This window comes from Thunnus maccoyii, chromosome 13 (genome assembly GCF_910596095.1).
Source record: "Thunnus maccoyii chromosome 13, fThuMac1.1, whole genome shotgun sequence".
NCBI lineage: Eukaryota > Metazoa > Chordata > Actinopteri > Scombriformes > Scombridae > Thunnus > Thunnus maccoyii.
This window is the reverse complement of record NC_056545.1, coordinates 28,008,055-28,023,595: the sequence shown is the minus strand read 5'-3', so window position 1 is coordinate 28,023,595 and position 15,541 is coordinate 28,008,055. Positions and strand designations below refer to the sequence as shown.

The 15,541-nt window shown below is 38.1% G+C and overlaps 2 protein-coding genes across 2 annotated transcripts; both read left to right on the top strand.

Annotated features, from left to right (window-relative positions):
- The first annotated feature begins 445 nt into the window (after positions 1-445).
- Positions 446-3,624, top strand: LOC121909923 (collagenase 3-like). The gene is made up of 10 exons (XM_042430783.1): positions 446-577; positions 826-1,073; positions 1,169-1,317; positions 1,533-1,661; positions 1,800-1,961; positions 2,073-2,196; positions 2,309-2,442; positions 2,554-2,713; positions 2,831-2,934; positions 3,066-3,624. The coding sequence occupies exons 1-10, from the start codon at positions 479-481 to the stop codon at positions 3,173-3,175; spliced, it is 1,419 nt and encodes a 472-aa protein (XP_042286717.1). The 5' UTR covers positions 446-478; the 3' UTR covers positions 3,176-3,624.
- An 8,278-nt stretch (positions 3,625-11,902) lies between these two features.
- Positions 11,903-15,062, top strand: LOC121909922 (collagenase 3-like). Its single transcript, XM_042430782.1, has 10 exons — positions 11,903-12,362; positions 12,611-12,858; positions 12,954-13,102; positions 13,318-13,446; positions 13,585-13,746; positions 13,858-13,987; positions 14,100-14,233; positions 14,347-14,506; positions 14,624-14,727; positions 14,859-15,062. Exons 1-10 carry the CDS (start codon positions 12,264-12,266, stop codon positions 14,966-14,968), a joined length of 1,425 nt encoding a protein of 474 aa, XP_042286716.1. The 5' UTR covers positions 11,903-12,263; the 3' UTR covers positions 14,969-15,062.
- The last annotated feature ends 479 nt before the right edge of the window (positions 15,063-15,541 follow it).

The following is a 15,541-nucleotide window of genomic DNA, read 5'->3' as shown; positions in this document are numbered from 1 at the left end:
GATCTAGATCCAAATACAGCTTAAAATTTCAAGATGTTTATCTTATGTGGTTATATATAATTTTGTGTGTGTGAAAAGTATTTTTAAGATACCCTAAGCAGGAACAGAGTCAATCTTTTTCATACAACTGTTGGAAAACTTAAAACTGACAAATAAAACACATTTATTTTAAAACTAAAGCTAGTACATTTGTGGCAGAATCATGAGATTGATCTAATCTCTTATTCTGTGAAAATCTTCCAAAGCATGTTCTGTTACAGGTACCACTCACAAACGTGTTTTGTCATCATAATAAGTCTTACTTACTTAGGAAAAGTTTTGGCCAAAAAAATCAAAAGCCTGACTTCCTCTGTTATCCATAAAAGGAATATTTCCTGTGTCACTGAGTCAAGAAGGTGGTTGCTCAACCCACCCAGTCTACAGCCTATATAACAGCTGCCTCCAGCACAGAAACACAAGTTGCCTACAACGAGGAAACATGAAGACAATCAATCTCAGCATTCTACTAAGCCTGGCAGTCGCAGTTCACTGCGTGCCAATATCACAGGTTACTGTTCAAGATGAGCAATTTGCAGAGGTAGGTGTTCTTGCTTTGCCTTTTTATGCATGTATTCTCACTATGTTGTACTAAAGTTGTGCATTTGAAAACTTTGTTCTCTGAATTCTGATGTTACGTTGTTATAGACACATGAAGAATTTCACTACAGTACCTGCTTGATCCCTGCTGTTAAAATATTAACAGATCTTTTCTTCCTGCACAGAGTATAGTAGTATATTCTGCAGATGATGCATATTTAAGTATGTAACTTTGATTTTCTCTCACAGAGCTACCTGAAGAAATTCTTCAACCTAACTGAGGAGAGCGGTCCAACTATCAGACGGGGGATCAGCCCAGCGGTCAAGAAGCTGACTGAGATGCAGCGATTCTTTGGTCTCCAGATCACCGGGACGCTGGATGCTGACACCATGGCGATGATGAAGAAGCCCCGCTGTGGCGTTCCAGATGTGGACCCTGCTCGTTTCTCCACCTTTGGAAATAACCTCAAGTGGCAGAAAAACAGTCTTACGTACAGGTGAATGATCTAAAGAGAGAATGTGTGAGAGACTAACTTTAGGCATTGCATGTGATAAATTATTGAAGTATATTCTATATTTTTCTGTCTTACAGGATTGAGAACTACACACCTGACATGTCTGTGGCAGAGGTAGATGACTCCATGGAGAAAGCACTGCAGGTTTGGGCCAAAGTCACTCCTCTGAGATTCACAAGAATCTACAGCGGCATAGCTGACATCATGATCTCCTTTGGCCGCCGATGTGAGTACTAAACAACATTTACTGTGTATGTCCCACTTATACACTTTCTCTATGCTCAGTTTATTAGTTGTGATGTTCTTAAGATTCTTGGCTTTAACTACATGCTGTTTCTGTGTCTTGAAGTTCTGATTTGTATTTTTTAACAGTAATTCATGTAATGGCTTGTAATTCTATCCAGTTTGCCAAACCTGACATAAATATGCTTCTTTTAACAGCACATGGTGATTTTTACCCCTTTGATGGCCCTGATGGCACTCTTGCCCATGCCTTCGCCCCAGCCACTGGCATTGGAGGAGATGCTCATTTTGACGATGATGAGACCTTCACCTTCCGCTCAAACTCTGGTGAGTTATTTATGCCCAGCATAGTGTCTGATTTTACTTCTTAACTACTCAGTGTATATTTTCATATACATGATATATTGTATGCTCTTCATTGAGAGGATCTGTATATGACTTGTAATTCTGTCTTTTCTGCTGTAGGATACGTCCTGTTCATGGTAGCTGCCCATGAGTTTGGCCACTCCCTGGGCTTGTCTCACTCTACAGATCCTGGTGCTCTCATGTACCCCAACTATATATACAGAAACCCTGACACCTTTGTTCTCCCCCGGGATGATGTCAATGGCATCCAGTCTCTCTATGGTTAGTACTAACTGACTGATTCATAGCTGCCTGTTTGCACAAATAGCACTCAGCCTAAATCTCTGAGGAACTCCTGAACATAACATTACTCTAACTTTATTCAACCTCCAGGTCCAAATAAGGATCCAGTTCAGCCTGGACCTACGCCTCCCACCACCCCTGATGCCTGTGATTCTACCATGGTATTGGACGCTGTGGCCACCCTGCGAGGAGAGATGTACTTCTTCAAAGACAGGTATCGCAGACATAGAATGCTCAAATATCTGAATACTGAAGTCCATTCTGAGTGTTTTCTCTTCACACAAGAGCAGGTTTATGAACTCATTTGTGTTCTTGTGTATTCACAGCTTCTTCTGGCGTAGCTACCCTCAGAGCAATAAACCTCAGCAAAGTCTCATCACAACCTTCTGGCCTAATGCCCCTGTCAACATCGACGCTGCTTATGAGAGCAAACAATCAGATGATGTCCTACTCTTTAAAGGTATGTGTTCTCTTAATCTACCTAAAACTCCTAATCTGACACTATTTTCAAGTGCACATTATTAACCCTTACATGTTTACTAAAAAGTATTTTCTTTGAATCTCCTTACAGATCGTAAAGTGTGGGCTTTCAGTGGCTATGACCTTGTACCTGGCTATCCTAAAACAATTTCCAGTTTTGGTCTGCCCATAACTGTGGAGAAAATCGATGCTGCTATGTATGACGTGGATTCTCGCAAGACTCTGTTCTTTGTGGGCAGAGATTACTACAGGTGTGTTCAAATGACGTGATCTGAAATCAATTCAGGTGACTGATTTAGACGTGACAATGGTTTACAAGATGGTGTACAAATAGTGAATCGATCTAATTCTTGTCTGTGTGTCTGTAGTTATGATGAGACCAAACAGGCTATGGACGAGGGATTCCCCAAACGTGTTGATGAGACCTTCTCTGGCATGACCGGCAAGGTGACAGCAGCTCTCCAGTACAGAGGTGAGTAGCGTTCAAGGCTGATCTGAGTTTTCCAAATCAGGACTATTGAAATGAGAGAATGTTTACAGTTACTGTGAATCCTTCCAGTCTTTATCAAACACAGACACTAACACTGATTCTCTGTTCTCCAGGTTTCACCTATCTCTACAGTGGACCCCAAATGTTTGAGTACAGCATGGGGAGTGGCAGGTTGTTCCGTGTGCTGAGAAACAGCTACTTCTTGCGTTGCACTAACTTCTAGACCAAATGATAACAGAAGTTGTTTGTGTAGCTACTGTGAATGACAATGAAGGCACCAGAGTTAAAAAGTGTCCATAACTTGTAAGAATATATTCTATAATATCTAATTATATTGTTACAGAATTAAGGGTATATACTGGATATATGCCCTTTCTCATAAACGGCACCTTACATGTTTTTTAAAAAAATATTTTAATGAAATTGCATTTTTGTGGCCAGCCATTGCTTTTTTTTTTTTTACTTATTTAAATTTAATTCAATTCTTTATTGTAATTTATTTGTCATTCATTTTCAAAACATTGCTGTTACTAATTTGTCACTGCATAATTAACTCATTATCATTTTCATAATTGCACGTCTACATAGATTTGAACACCACTGTGACAACACATATGAATGTATGCATGTAAAAACTGTGAAAATAAATTGGCTCCTTGAATTAACAAATAAAAGTTGTTTACGTACATTTTTAAGTATATTTTGTTGTTATTTTGCTAAACCAAAAGAGTACTGATAGTGACATGATGTGGCTTGCGCATTTTCTCAACAAGACTGACATTTGTTTTTTAGCGTATAATGTATGACGAACAAAGTTACTAGCAGTCAGTAGTGCAGTGCAGTAGTGTAGAGTAACTTTTCATCATAGAGATGTGGAAATATGTAGTACTACACAAGAAACATAGAGATACAACTGCTAATAATGACATTAAGCTAATGCTTAGATACAATACCGTATACTGTAATACCTATTGAGATTTAAGTAGGTATAATGTTTACCATGTTGAATATGGTAGTTAGCATGATAGCATGCTAACATTTTCTAATCAGCACTAAATACAATGTGCAGCTGAGCTTGATGGAAATGTCAATACTTTTGCAGGCACAGAATTTGGTCAGAGGTGGTTCTAGATATTTTTAACTGTGGGGGCAATAGCAGTGGGATATGTAGAGGTTCCTACAATGTGTAGTTAATGTGCGTGTACAGCACACAGATTTTTTAATATGCATTAATATTTGATTAATAGTAGGCTAAAATATAAATTAATAGGCTACATGCATACACATGACTGTTCATGGTCTCCTATTGTGCAGAACCTTGTCTAACATTAACAGTGACAAATAAATTAAAAAAATTAAGGCCATTCTGCAGAACAAACTGTGGTGTTAGGCAATCCCTGCCATATAACACCAGTTTACAGGCTTGTTATAAACTGAGGAGACTAGCATGAAGTGACTGGATAAGTAACATGCATATTCACAGAGTTAGTGTGAATGTGAATTTTAGACAAAGCAACATTTACCATTACCATCTCATGTATGACTATCTTCAGTTTCCTGCGCTTTATTAAGATAAATAATGCTCTGACCAATAACTAAACCTGTGCAAGTTTTGTGGTCATGGATCTATAACAAGCCATTCAAAGAGCTCATGAGGCCGTTTACCAAAAGGTGGACTACTTTGAAATAATAATAAGCTGACTTAATGAAAGCTATACATCTGCTATAATTAAATAAGCTTGCGAGACAAGTGTGCTACACATTATTGTTCAGATTAAATAAGAACAGCAACAATAATTATGATTATTATGATAAGCCAATGTATGTTATGATTTGGGAATGACATCAAGGCCTCTGACCGATACATTAAGAAACCGATGCCTCGTTAATGTGCAATCAGAGATTGCAGAAACATAGATGAGAGAACAGTGCAATGTCAACAATAGCATAAGCAGCACTTCTTATCTGGATTAAACAAGTGGTATGTTAATATCATCAGCAGTTGTAATAATCATAATCCAGACTTTACAGACTGAAGAGGAAGGGTGTGGACTATAAAAACACATAGTTTAAAATTAAAGAAATACGATAAATGAAATAAGATAAACGTAAACAACTTAAAAGTATAAAGTAAAAAATTATACAAATATATAAAAATATTTAAGGGATAATGTACAGCGAGTGGGTCATTATTGTGAAATGAACCCCAACAGAGTGATGCAGGACCCGACGCAAAGCAAATGCAAATGAAATAAAAAATAACTCTTTAAAAAGTTCTTTCTTGTTGGGAACAAACCCCACATTATGAGATCAGTGCTCATCAACATCTAGCCTAAACATTTTTCACACTAATGTAATGTCATTTTTCCTTAAGAAGTTATTTGGTCATCAAAATAGATGCCGATTGATATTCCGTCAGTCGACTAATCGATTAATCGTTGCAGCTCTCATTTTTTGTTCTCCTGTTTTCAGCAGAAAGTAGTGAACACAAAACAATGTCAGAAAATAGTTATAATAGTTGTACAGATATGAATGGTGGTGACATGACAAATATAACCAACCAATGTGTTTATGATTAAATTGTTTACAAGAGCACAAAGTCCTTCATAGGTCTAGTCTCTTAATTCTGCTCTGAAAGTGCACCAGATTGATGCATTTAACTTTAAAATGTACACAATTTTCTGGCATGAAAAGTTTCTATCTGTGTGCTACAGTGTAACTCCTCACTGGAGGGGTTAGCTGTTTTGACATAGATGAAACCTTGTTCAGCTTTTGCCACGGTCCATGCAAAACCAGTAGATGACTGGTCAGTGTAGCATGGTTCAAACACACCTGCATAGCCAAGTACCAGTCCTTTAAGTGATCCATCCAGTTTAGCAGCGATGACCATCTCTGACCTGGCAGGAACTAGAACTGTAGGAGATACTGTAACCTCAGTTAGTTTAGGGACACACTGATGTCTGACTAATACATACATCACTATTGATACATCACTTCACTGTGCGGTTTATCACTCCGCCCAATCTAAACTATCTTAAACACTACAGACAAGCTACGTATTGTCATATAGTTCCTAATTTACATAAAAATATAAAGATTGTAACAATTTAACAAGTCATGAACCATTAATCAACTCATGTAAAACATTGAAACAATGCTAAAATAAGATAGTTTTCAAAATAATTCTTAATAAAAATAAATCTCATTTTACAGTGCTATACGTAGTATCTAGATTGTCGGCTCCTGTTGATTGTCTGAAGTTTAAACTAATCAAGTACATGAAATACTTCAGAATTGGTGATAGGCCCAAAAGAAGAACTGGACTGTGGCAGTGAACACAGCAGGTAGGGCTCCCCATGCAGACACAGGGAGGTTGTGGTGGAAACTTGAAACCTATCAAATAAGTGTCCAGCAGTGATAAAATGGTGTCAAAAGCTTCAGTTATATCAACTATGTTTTAAGAGAGACCAGTTTGCACATTATCTGCATAGTTAGTGAAGTTTTTTTGTGGTGCATACTAGAGACCAGACCAGACTACTTCCTCCTTTGGTATTGCTATAATAACAACATGTGAAATTCCTGTGTTAAACAGCAGGGTTTGATGTCACTGCCTTGGCTAATCTTCTGTGTGTGTAATCAGGATGACTTTGCTGATGTCAAAAAACAGAGCAGGTACTGTGGTTAACCATTTTTCCCCAAAAAGTGCACCTTTATTGTATCCTGCCAGCAGGAAAACATAGAGACAAGGCTCTACCGTGTTTTCTTTGTGTGAAATATCTAGGTATGATGAGCAGCAGAAAATGATGGAGGGATCACCAACACTCATAAAGCAGCAGTGGCCGGGGATCCCATATCCCATAGATGCAGCTGTCTTCTATGAGGGTAGTTACATCGACTTCTTTTTCCACCTGCAGTTTCATAAAAGGTGTCATATAAAAAGATTCTATGCACAGCATGATGACGGAAAGCTTTCATTAAATTAAAGTTTTAAAAATATCAACAGTGCATTTCACATCACCTGGTTTTCTTCATCAACTCGACTGCATCATGGTACAGAAAAGAAAAAGAATATCAAGGTTAAATTAGGAAGGAAAACTAGACAAACAGGCTAAGGGTGATAAAACATACCTGCATGCTTGTAAAACATGATCATATTTATTAGATGTGTTCGTGCACAAAGCAAATCCTCACAATTACTTGTGATAACAGATGGTGAAAGGAATGACAGAAATCAGTCCCTGTTAATAAAAGAAAAAGATAAAACAAGTTTAAGTTAACATTCCCTAAAATGCAGAAACCTCAGTGGCCCCAATGATAATCAGATATTATATAAAAAAAAACGCTACTCATAGCACCTTCAATGTGTTATCGTGGTATACATTGAGCACCCTGATACATTTTATATTTAACAATAATTATTCTTGATTCCCAACAGGATTTGTGCACTTCTTCAAGGGGAATGTCCACTACAAATATGACTCCAACTCCAAACGTGTCGTCTCCACTGGCCCTGCTAACGACTTGCTGGAATGCAAGAAGGACAACAATGAAATCCTGATGGAGGGCAGATAACTGAAATAGATGCTGTGTATCTGCTGTGTGTGTGTGTCAGCGGTGGCTGGTGACTCAAAAACTTGGGGAGGACGGGAGGAAACCCAACATGGAATCTTACAACAAACAGCATCATACTATATCATTGTCCCCGACCTGATGAAATCAGAAGGGTGGGGGAAAATTTTATATGCCAATAAAACAATTTGCTTTCAAAAATAAAAACCCCTGAGTGGTGAGAAGGCTGCTTATTTAAAGACATTTAGCATATACATATTGTTTCTAAACGAAGAAGTGTTAATTTTAGCTGTGGAGTGGTTCAAATGTGTCATTTTACCAACAAAGTTAAATTCAAATTCATAGTGTTGTTCTATTGTGACAACAGATTTATGTTCTCATCAAAAACAGACAACATATCACATGATTTACACATGTTTCCTATACATTTTCTTAGTATACAGAAATATATAAATTACCACAAAGCTTATAATGTGATACAGGTACAGATCAGTGCTGAATACAAGAAAGATTGAACACTAAAAACATTCACAGCTCTAAAAGTATAGGTTCACATCAGAAAGTATTAATGCTTGTATCAAATACCTGACTTACACACTCTGATCTATGTGCACGACATACAAAATATAGTCTACAAAACTGACATGTTAACACTTATTATTCTGGTTACTTATTCTGGCTTATTACTCAATATATGACTCAGCTTAAAAAAAAAACAAACAAAGAAATTGTCACAACAAGCAGCCAGACCTCCTGCACACTCATTCACTAATCACAATTCAACAGCTGAACAACCACTCAATGAAAAACTGGATCAATTCCAAATGAGTGAGTCCAGACATCTCACTGTAACTTCAACAAGCAAACTACCCACAACACATTATATAATCTCTGCTGCATTCTTGTTAAGGAGATAAATTCATACAACAGCCACAGAGACATTTAACCATCAGAGATGAAATTAGCGACCAAAGAGACGGAGAGAGAGAAGCTGTATTTGAATTACAGTATCTGATGTCTTCTTCTTTCTTTCATGGAGATGAAGTATTCATCTCATGACGTCCATTTGTGGCTGTTGGTCATCTTGTTTGTTAGTTAACAGAACTTTGTGGCTGCTGGTTAACCAGTCTGATATCATTAGCAACAATAACAAACAAGTTAACTCTCCTGGTTGTTTCTCCGGCTGCTTCTCTCTCCAGCCACCCGGCAGCATCCTGCTGCTGCTGCACCGCACAGTCCAAATCCATTCTCCCGTTAGCTTAACAACAATCCTTAACAGTCCTTCCATGGATGTATAAAGAGTCCTTCAGGCTGCTACAACAAGCCGACTGTTGCATTGGCTAGCGCAAGGAGCTACCTACTGCTCGTTATCTACTGCTGCTACTCTGCCTTACAGTGGAGAGAATTGAAGATGAAATCTGGTAACTATCATTGGACCAATGCAATGTCAATATTGCATTCTGGTTGTTGATTGGTTAGGGAGGACATCCTCCCTTGGAGCGTCATTTTACGTGTCTTGGCCAATCATAGAATAGCATGAAAAAAATGAAGTACATTAAATTGATGTAAGAGATCCCGCCCTGTGGAGGACAGCAGGAGCCGTCATGGATGTATTATAGGAGCTGGATACTGGACTAAAAATGGCACCCATTCAGTCCTGTAGGAATTGCTCACCTGGCGCATACGCCAAAAAAAGTTTCTAGCTTCTGGGTTTGCTTCCGTGTTGTGCGGCCCACTGAATATGCGCAGTGGTGTTTCCTCCACTGGCCCCCCGTGAGTTCCCACTCTGCCCATAAACTTTGCATTGTGATGATGTCACACATTTTTAAATCACTTTTCTTGGCTTAAGGAAAGTTTTACAAATATAAAACCTCCATGAATCAAAAGTTCATAATAGAAAGAGTCATAATTGATGTTTGCAGTTCGAGGTGTCCTGTCAACAGTTTTACAGGCGTCTTTTTTACAATGGTGGTCTATGGGCAAAATCCTTTTTGGGGCGCAGGGGGATTTTTCGCTGCAATACCGTGAGTGGCCACTGGGGAAAATTGGCTGCAAGGCTGAGCGGTGGCACCCTATCCAGCTCTTATTATACATCCATGGCAGGCACCCATCTTCTGTCCCCCCCCACTCTCCCCCACTGCCCCCCACCACCACTTCACACACAGACTGTCCTTTCTCCTCCTGCCCTGCAGGTGTTGCTGTTGAAGAATTTTAACTAGAATTTCAATAATGGATTTTTTCCAAAGAAGAGAGAAAAAATATTTTATAAATAATACTGAGATTTGGTAATGGTTTATTTCGACCAAATATTCTTTTCTATATTTTGATCTCCTTCTTGCCTCTCAGAAAATAGAGGAGGAGCAACCTCCTCTACCTCTATGTCTCCACTGGTGTGTGTATACATAAAATGTTACAAAACTGTATATTCAGCAATAACCACAATGTAGCAAATACCAATTTGCAAACTGATGAATAATCAAGGGAAGTGGTTAAAAGTGTTACCTTAATGTTAATACAATGTTGTAATAATGGTATTTGTACATTGTTTTAAAATGTTTTGTGTTGTGTTTGATTTTACAATTGTCTGATATTTTATTTGAATGTTGTTGCTAGATATGTTTGTGTTCTGTGAAACTGTGATCTACTTCTCACATATTTTGAGGGCAAAATTGTAACGTTATATTTCTCCAGAGTAAAAAAAGAGAGAATCTTTGTTTTTTTTATTGCAACACATTCACTCTGTTTGCATGCACTGGTGTTGATCAATTAACCTGAGACAATACTTTGCACAAGAAGACATTACTTTTCCTGTCAATGTCCAATATTAGGTAACAGTGACCAAAATGTAGCTTTCCATTAACATTGATGTTCAAAGTGGTAATAAATTATTAAAGACATATCAGGGTGGAAAATAACCACCAATAGTTGACTCATGCAGCTTCACCATCACATGAAAAACCCTTCATGCAGGTACAGCAGCATTTCATATGTTATAGATTAACTGACTTTAGTGCTTTTTTTAAAATCAATGGAAGTTACAAGATGATAATGCCATTTTCCTGTATGTGACTCACGTCAATAAATGTAATCGATATGACTGCTTGGATTTTGTGATGCGGTATCTGATTAAAATTGTGCAGCATGATGAATAATCGCTGGCATGTACAAGTACTCCCTAAACTGTCAGACCTTTGAATTTAAAGTGGAGGGAAACATGACACAGCCTGTCTGTGTTTGCTCACAGGGAAACACAGAGTTTGTGGGTCAGACTGTTAATGACAGACTGGTTTTGGAGAAATATGAAGACGGATTAAAGAATATCAAGTACAATACATTTTCAAGCATGCAAATGGTGCAAGCACTGCTGTACCTTCATATTGTTAAAAAAAAAAAAGTCTGGTTGATTGGCTCAGAATGTGAATGTGAGTTTGAGAGTGAAGCAAAGCACAGATGAAAGATGAAAAATCATTCAGTTAAATTTTGCTTCAGTATATACAGTATTTACCCAAAATTTAATGTAATGACCAACCTCTGCCAAGGAGCTTATATTTTTTTGGTGTTATTTCTTTGTTATATTAATAACTATTTAACTGATTTAAAAAGTGACCTATTATCAGATTTTGACTCAAACATGTATGGATGGATTTGAGAAGTTGACATTTCAAGTAAAGAACAAGAAAAAGAAAGTAAAATCCTGCTTCTAACAGTTTATTGCGTGATTTATTGACATAGCCTTCTGAGCCGGTGGAAGTCTGCTGAGGGGCAGAGTGGGCTCATCAGGAGAGGGGCCTTGAAGAGACAGGAGCTAAAACGGCCTGTTCCAGACAGAGGCTGAACTGAGGGGCTGTGTAAAGGGTCAGTATAAGTTAAAAAGGAGTTTTTTGAACTGTAAATCATGCAAAGATATTTTAGTAGAGCCCCAGATAAAAAAAAAAAATAGACCTGTAAATGTGAATAATATGTCCCCTTTAATGACATTTGGTGGAAAATTAGGCTATGACACAATGAACCATGCAGATCTGGATTTGCAGATTCATTCAGAGATGTTTTTTAAGTTTGACAAATCAATTTCACCTCAAGATCCATTTAGTTGCTGTTCTGGAGTTTTTAATCATATCACACAATCTTCCTCTGCAGATGGAGACTGGACATGTTAAAGGTTTCTTAATATTGCATTTTTATGCAAATTGATATGAAATACTACAGTTATTTGAAAATAAATATGACATGTATGGAGTTTCTTCACTGTTTCACTGTGTTTGGATCCAGATCCAAATAAAGCTTTAAAATATCAACATGTTTATCTTATGAGGTTATACATAATTTTTTTCGTGTGTGAGTGAAAAGTATTTTTAAGATACCCTAAGTAGGAACAGAGTCAGTCTTTCTCATACAACTGTTGGAAAACTGATGATACCAAATAAAACACATTTATTTTAAAACTAAAACTAGTACTTTTGTGGCAGAATCATGAGATTGATCTAATCTCTTATTCTGTGAAAATCTTCCAAAGCATGTTCTGTTACAGGTACCACTCATAAACGTGTTAGGTCATCATAATTACTTACTTTGGAAAAGTTTTAGCCAAATGAGAAATCAAAGCCTGACTTCCTCTGTTATCCATAAAAGGAATATTTCCTGAGTCACTAACTCAAGAAGGTGGTTGCTCAACACACCCAGTCTACAGCCTATATAACAGCTGCCTCCAGCACAGAAACACAAGTTGCCTACAACGAGGAAACATGAAGACAATCAATCTCAGCATTCTACTAAGCCTGGCAGTCGCAGTTCACTGCGTGCCAATATCACAGGTTACTGTTCAAGATGAGCAATTTGCAGAGGTAGGTGTTCTTGCTTTGCCTTTTTATGCATGTATTCTCACTATGTTGTACTAAAGTTGTGCATTTGAAAACTTTGTTCTCTGAATTCTGATGTTACGTTGTTATAGACACATGAAGAATTTCACTACAGTACCTGCTTGATCCCTGCTGTTAAAATATTAACAGATCTCTTCTTCCTGCATGGAGTATATTAGTATATTCTGCAGATGATGCATATTTAAGTATGTAACTTTGATTTTCTCTCACAGAGCTACCTGAAGAAATTCTTCAACCTAACTGAGGAGAGCGGTCCAACTATCAGACGGGGGATCAGCCCAGCGGTCAAGAAGCTGACTGAGATGCAGCGATTCTTTGGTCTCCAGATCACCGGGACGCTGGATGCTGACACCATGGCGATGATGAAGAAGCCCCGCTGTGGCGTTCCAGATGTGGACCCTGCTCGTTTCTCTACCTTTGGAAATAACCTCAAGTGGCAGAAAAACAGTCTTACGTACAGGTGAATGATCTAAAGAGAGAATGTGTGAGAGACTAACTTTAGGCATTGCATGTGATAAATTATTGAAGTATATTCTATATTTTTCTGTCTTACAGGATTGAGAACTACACACCTGACATGTCTGTGGCAGAGGTAGATGACTCCATGGAGAAAGCACTGCAGGTTTGGGCCAAAGTCACTCCTCTGAGATTCACAAGAATCTACAGTGGCACAGCTGACATCATGATCTCCTTTGGCCGCCAATGTGAGTACTAAACAACATTTCCTGTGTATGTCCCAGTTATACACTTTCTCTATGCTCAGTTTATTAGTTGTGATGTTCTTAAGATTCTTGGCTTTAACTACATGCTTTTTCTGTGTCTTGAAGTTCTGATTTGTATTTTTTAACAGTAATTCATGTAATGGCCTGTAATTCTATCCAGTTTGCCAAACCTGACATAAATATGCTTCTTTTAACAGCACATGGTGATTTTTACCCCTTTGATGGCCCTGATGGCACTCTTGCCCATGCCTTCGCCCCAGCCACTGGCATTGGAGGAGATGCTCATTTTGACGATGATGAGACCTTCACCTTCCGCTCAAAGTCTGGTGAGTTATTTATGCCCAGCATAGTGTCTGATTTTACTTCTTAACTACTCAGTGTATATTTTCATATACATGATATATTGTATGCTCCTCATTGAGAGGATCTGTATATGACTTGTAATTCTGTCTTTTCTGCTGTAGGATACGTCCTGTTCATGGTAGCTGCCCATGAGTTTGGCCACTCCCTGGGCTTGTCTCACTCTACAGATCCTGGTGCTCTCATGTACCCTCTGTACATATACAGAAACCCTGACACCTTTGTTCTCCCCCGGGATGATGTCAACGGCATCCAGTCTCTCTATGGTTAGTACTAACTGACTGATTCATAGCTGCCTGTTTGCACAAATAGCACTCAGCCTAAATCTCTGAGGAACTCCTGAACATAACATTACTCTGACTTTATTCAACCTCCAGGTCCAAACCCTGATAAGGATCCAGTTCAGCCTGAACCTCAGCCTCCCACCACCCCTGATGCCTGTGATTCCACCATGGTATTGGACGCTGTGGCCACCCTGCGAGGAGAGATGCTCTTCTTCAAAGACAGGTATCGCAGACATAGAATACTCAAATATCTGAATACTGAAGTCCATTCTGAGTGTTTTCTCTTCACACAAGAGCAGGTTTATGAACTCATTTGTGTTCTTGTGTGTTCTCAGCTTCTTCTGGCGTAGCTACCCTCAGAGCAATACACCTCAGCAAAGTCTCATCACAAACTTCTGGCCTAATGCCCCTGTCAACATCGACGCTGCTTATGAGAGCAAACAATCAGACAATGTCCTACTCTTTAAAGGTATGTGTTCTCTTAATCTACCTAAAGCTCATAATCTGACACTATTTTCAAGTGTACGTTACTAACCCTTACGTGCATTCACTAAAAAGTATCTGTATTGAATTTCCTTACAGATCGTAAAGTGTGGGCTTTCAGTGGCTATGACCTTGTACGTGGCTATCCTAAAACAATTTCCAGTTTTGGTCTGCCCAAAAGTGTGAAGAAAACCGATGCTGTTATGTATGACGTGGATTCTCGCAAGACTCTGTTCTTTGTGGACAGATATTACTACAGGTGTGTTCAAATGACGTGATCTGAAATCAGTTCAGGTGACTGGTTTAGATGTGACGATAGTTTACATGATGGTGTACAAATAGTGAATCGGTCTAACTCTTGTCTGTGTGTCTGTAGTTATGATGAGACCAAACAGACAATGGACGAGGGATTCCCTAAACGTGTTGATGAGACCTTCTCTGGCATGACCGGCAAGGTGACAGCAGCTTTCCAGTACAGAAGTGAGTAGCGTTCAAGGCTGAACTGAGTTTTCCAAATCAGGACTATTGAAATGAGAGAATGTTTACAGTTATTATGAATCTTTCCAGTCTTTATCAAACACAGAGACTAACACTGATTCTCTGTTCTCCAGGTTTCACCTATCTCTACAGTGGACCCCATATGTTTGAGTACAGCATGAGGAGCGGCAGGTTGTTCCGTGTGCTGGGAAACAGCTACTTCTTGCGTTGCACTAACTTCTAGACCAGATGACAACAGAAGTTGTTAAAAAGTTTACATAACTTGTAATAATATATTCTATAATATCTAATTATATTATTATATACTTGAGGATATATACTGGATATATGCCCCTTCTTCTAAACAGTACTCTACAGTTGTTTGTTTTTTTTACATACTTATGAAATTGTGTTATTGTGGCACCAGCCATTGCTTATTTTTTTACTTATTTAAAGTTAATTTAATCCTAATTTATTGTATTTTATTTGTAATTATTTTTCAACATTTTTCTGTTGCTATGTTCTTGCTCATTTTGTGTAACTTAAAACTCAAAACATACGAATGTATGCATGCAAAAACTGTGACAGAGTGAAAATAAATTGGCTCCTTGAATTAACAAATAAAAGTTGTTTATGTACATTTTTAAGTATGTTTTGTTGTTATTTTGCTAAACCAAAAGATAAAGTACTGATAATGTCATGATATTGCTTGTGCATTTTCTCAACATGACATTTGTCTTTTAGCTTATATTGTATTACAAACAAAGTTACTAGCAGTCAGTAGTGTAGAGTAACTTTTCATCATAGAGATGTGAAA